The following is a 4,467-nucleotide window of genomic DNA, read 5'->3' as shown; positions in this document are numbered from 1 at the left end:
CTTGAGACGGAGTTTTGCTGTTCTCGCCCAGGCTGGAGTACGGTGGCGCAATCTCGGCTAACTGCAACCTCCACCTCCTGGGTTCAAGTGATTCTCCTGCCTCAGCCTCCTGAGTAGCTGGGATTACAGTCACCTACCACCATGCCCAGCTAATTTCTGTAGTTTTAGTAGAGACGGGTTTTCACCATGTTGGCCAGGCTGCTCTGGAACTCCTGACCTCAAGTGATCTGCCAGCCTCAGTCTCCCAAAGTGCTGAGATTACAGGTGTGAGCCACTGCACCCAGCCTCTTCTGAGATTTTTGCTAAGCCATCTCCTCCCTACTTGGTTCCAGGAATCTTTGCTTTGCCCCATTCATTCTTTTCCAGTTTCTAAATCCTCCCTGTCGTTTTCAGTGTCCTCACCTCCACTTGACTCATAGGAACAGAGAAGGAAGGTCGTCCATCCCAACAGGTAACTGGACCATCGGGTCATCTTGGCTGCCCTCTTCTCTCTGGAATGAAAGAAGACAAAAATTTTCATCCCACAGTTCCCCTTCCTCTTCCCACTAGCTCCTAGATTTGACATCATACATGCCATTTTTCTTTCTATCCACAGTAATTTAAAAAATAGACCAGGCATCGTGGCTCACACCTGTAATCTCAGCACTTCGGGAGACCAAGGCAGAGGATCGCTTAAAGCCAGAAGTTCAAGACCAGCCTGGGCAACATAGTGAGACCTCATCTCTACAAAATTTTCATTTAAATTAGCCAGGCATGGTGGTGTATGCCTGTGGTCCCAGCTGTTCAGGAGGCTGGATACTAATCCTGCATACCGCTCACCCTTGTTATGACGATTAATGACAACCATAAAAAAATAACAGATTTCGGAGGTCAAGATGGGAGGATTGTTTGAGGCCAAGAGTTTGAGATCAGCCCGGACAATATAGCAAGACCTCATCTCTACAAAAATTTTAAAAAGTTAGCCTTGTATGGTGGTGCGTGCCTGTAGTCCCAGCTACTCAGGAGGCTGAGGTGGGAGGATCACTGGAGCCCAGGAGGTCGAGGCTGCAATGCACTATGATCGCACCACGGCACTCCAGCGTGGGCGACACAGCAAGGCTCTGTCTCAAAACACAAAGCAAAACAAAAAAACAGATAAAACTCATTGAGTGCTGCACACCATTCTAAATTCACGATAATCCAGATAGGAAGTAGCCCAGCGTGGTAAGTACCATTACCACCCCAGATACGCACAGATGGGGCACACAGTAAGCTTAAGCACCTTGCTGAGGGTTACAGATCATGTAAGTAGGGGAGCTTGCAGGTGAACCCCAACAATCTGACTCGGTTCAGAGAAATTGAGCTCTTAACTAATGTACAATGCTGCCTCTAGGCTTAACATAGGACCAGACATGTGCTAAGAACTCATAAATATTATCCAAAATGGTATTGTTCATATAATATTATTTCATTTCTGAGAGCCGGGACTGTATTCTCAACTGGCTCCCAGACATGTCCACCTAGATGTCCTTCAAACATCTCAAATTCCAAGCTTTGGCTTTTGAGATACAGCCCAAAATATGTGATCCTTCCCCCATGTTATTTCATTTAATTACACTATGTTCTTCCCAACCGCCTGGGTTGTAGACCCCAGTGCAGATCTGCTGTCCCTGTCTCTTGCTGTGTTCTATCAGTCAGTTGGCTTCACTTTTCTGAAGCTCTCGAATCTATCCGCTTTTCCTGCCTCTGCTGTTACAGACTAAACGAAGGTCTTTTTCATCTCTTCTCAACTATTCAACTGTTATCCTGTTCCCTCACAGATATGCAGCCTCCAGCCTCTCTCCTCTACAAGGTTGAGCTCTTTTTCTCTTTTTCTCTTTTTCTTTCTTTCTTTCTTTTTTTTTGACACAGGGTCTTGCTCTGTCACCCAGGCTGCAGTGCAGTGGTGCCATCATGACTCACTACAGCCTCCATCTCCCAGCTCAAGTGATGCTCCCACCTCAGCCTCCCAAGTAGCTGGGACTACAGGCACGCATCACCACATCCAGTTAATTTTTAAGCTATGATTATTGTTTGTAGAGATGAGGTCTCACTATGTTGCCCAGGCTGGTCTCAGACTCCTGAGCCCAAGCCGTCCTCCTGCTCAGCCTCCCAAAGCACTGGGATTACAGGCATGAGCCACTGTGCCCAGTACGGGCTCTTTCCTGATGCCTGCTTTATGCATCCACTCAGGAATGCGTATGTATTGAGCATGTACAAGATGTGGGGCCAGGGCTACACAGTGAGTATGCAGCAGTGGGCAAAGCAGGCATAGTCCCTTCCTTCGTGGGGCTGACAGGCTACCAAGGAGAGAGACACGAGGTGAAGAAACCAGAAACAAATACAACTATTTGCTGTGATCATTGCTGTGGACGAGTCTCAGGAATCACTAGGACAAGGTCACTTTTGATTGAGAGGTCAGGGGAGGGTCCTCTGAGACATGACAGGTAAGCTGACACCTGGAGGAACAGATGGAGGAGGGAGACGGGAGAGGAGCTGGAGGTATGCGGGTGGGGGATGCATCCAGGCCAGAGAAGCCGATGTGGAAAGGGCCTGAGATGGAAAAAGCTAGATGTGCTCAAGGAGCAAGTGGGACCCACATGGCTAGGGCCCAGGCTGGGCACAGTGGCTCATGCCTATAATCCCAGTGTTTTGGGAAGCTGAGCAGGAGGATGGCTTAAGCTTAGGAGTTTGAGACCAGCCTGGGCCACACAGTGACACCTCGTCTCTGCAAAAAGTGAGGAGGAGCAAGGTCACAGAGATGCATGGTGATGTGGGTGGGACCGGACCCTGTAGCGCCTCCCTAAGATTCTTTTTTTTTGAGATGGAGTCTTGCTCTGTCGCCCAGGCTGGAGTGCAGTGGCCTAATCTCAGCTCACTGCAAACGCCTCCTCCCTAGTTTATGCCATTTTCCTGCCCCAGCCTCCCAAGTAGCTGGGACTACAGGCGCCCGCCACGTCACCTGGCTACTTTTTTGCATTTTTTATTAGAGACGGGGTTTCACCATGTTAGCCAGGATGGTCTCGATCTCCTGACTTCGTGATCCGCCCGTCTCGGCCTCCCAAAGTGCTGGGATTACAGGCTTGAGCCACCGCGCCTGGCCTCTCCCTCAGATTCTAAATGCAACCTGAAGGCCAGGTGCAGTGGCTCATGCCTGTAATCCCAGCACCTTGGGAGGCCAAGGCAGGCAGATCACCTGAGGTCAGGAGTTCAAGACCAGCCTGGTCAACATGGTAAAACCTCATCTCTACTAAAAATACAAAAATTCCCTCCGCATGGTGGTGGGTGCCTGTAATTCCAGCTACTCGGATGCTGAGCCATGAGACTCGCTTGAACCCAGGAGGCAGAGGTTGCTGTGAGCCAAGATCATACCACTGCACTCCAGCCTGGGTAACAGAGCAAGGCTCTGTCTCAAAAAAATATATAGAATAGAATAGAATAGAAGCAACCAGAAGCCACAGAAGGGATTAAAGTGAGGAGGTGTGAACCAGGCACAGTGGCTCATGCCTGTAATCCGAGCATTTTGGGAAGCTGAGATGGGCGGATCGCTTGAGGTCAGGAGTTTGACACCAGCCTGGCCAACATGGCGAAATCCCATCTCTAATAAAAATACAAAAAAAAAAAAATTAACTGGGCGTGGTGGTGGGTGCCTGTAGTCCCAGCTACTTGGCAGGCTGAGGCAGGAGAATCACTTGAACCCAGGAGGTGGAGGTTGCAGTGAGCCAAAATCGCACCATTGCACGCCAGCCTGGGCGACAGAGCAAGACTCTGTCTCAAAAAAATAAAAAATAAAAAAGTGAGGAGGGGTGGCATTTATTAATTCAAAATCCTCCATCACCTTTAGAATACAATCCATAGTCCATACCATGCCTTCCCTCAAAGCTCATTTCTTATCTTCCTTCTCCTCCCTCTATCTGTCTTTTAGTTGTTTCCTGCAGAAGCCACCTCAAGGCCTTCGCACTCGTTCTTCTCTTTGCCCGGGATGATCCCTCCATCCCCAGCTATTTACATGGCTTGCTTCCTTGTGCAATAAAGAGTTTCGTGCAAATTCGAAGAATTGGTAGCAACAGATGGTCTGGAATGTTAATGACTCTGCACAGACCAAGTTATGGATATTAATAGAAAATATTTTAGGGCTGTTCAAAATAATTATTCAACTGGAAAACAAACCCTAATAGCCAGACACCCACGTCTGGAACATCCAGGTGAGGACCAAGTTACGCCTTGGGCACTGGCAGGTTCAGATGCTTGGAGAACCCTCTGTCCTGAGCCCTGGGGTTGTTGGGACCAGCATCCTGCCACTTGCCACTGTTTCTTGGCTGGTCGGATAAAGGGTGGTTGTAGTTTTGGAGTCAAACCACAGGCAAATGTGGGGGTAGTTTTTCCAATCATCAAATGAGGGAGAATAAACTCCACCTTGGGATCTTTTTTTTTTTTTTTTTTTTTTTT

General features: G+C 48.6%; 1 protein-coding gene across 2 annotated transcripts in view; it reads right to left on the bottom strand.

Moving 5' to 3' along the window:
- ELSPBP1 (epididymal sperm binding protein 1) overlaps positions 1-4,467 on the bottom strand; it is a 29,919-nt gene that overhangs the window by 21,210 nt on the left and 4,242 nt on the right. For both annotated transcript variants that reach the window (XM_011969933.1, XM_011969942.1), the window contains exon 2: positions 403-489. In XM_011969933.1, coding sequence (XP_011825323.1) covers positions 403-472 — 70 coding nt within the window. In that variant the 5' untranslated portion in view covers positions 473-489. The remainder of the gene's footprint in view (positions 1-402; positions 490-4,467) is intronic.

The sequence above is a fragment of the Mandrillus leucophaeus genome, unplaced genomic scaffold (genome assembly GCF_000951045.1).
Source record: "Mandrillus leucophaeus isolate KB7577 unplaced genomic scaffold, Mleu.le_1.0 Scaffold120, whole genome shotgun sequence".
NCBI lineage: Eukaryota > Metazoa > Chordata > Mammalia > Primates > Cercopithecidae > Mandrillus > Mandrillus leucophaeus.
This window is presented reverse-complemented; position numbering and strand designations above follow the sequence as displayed.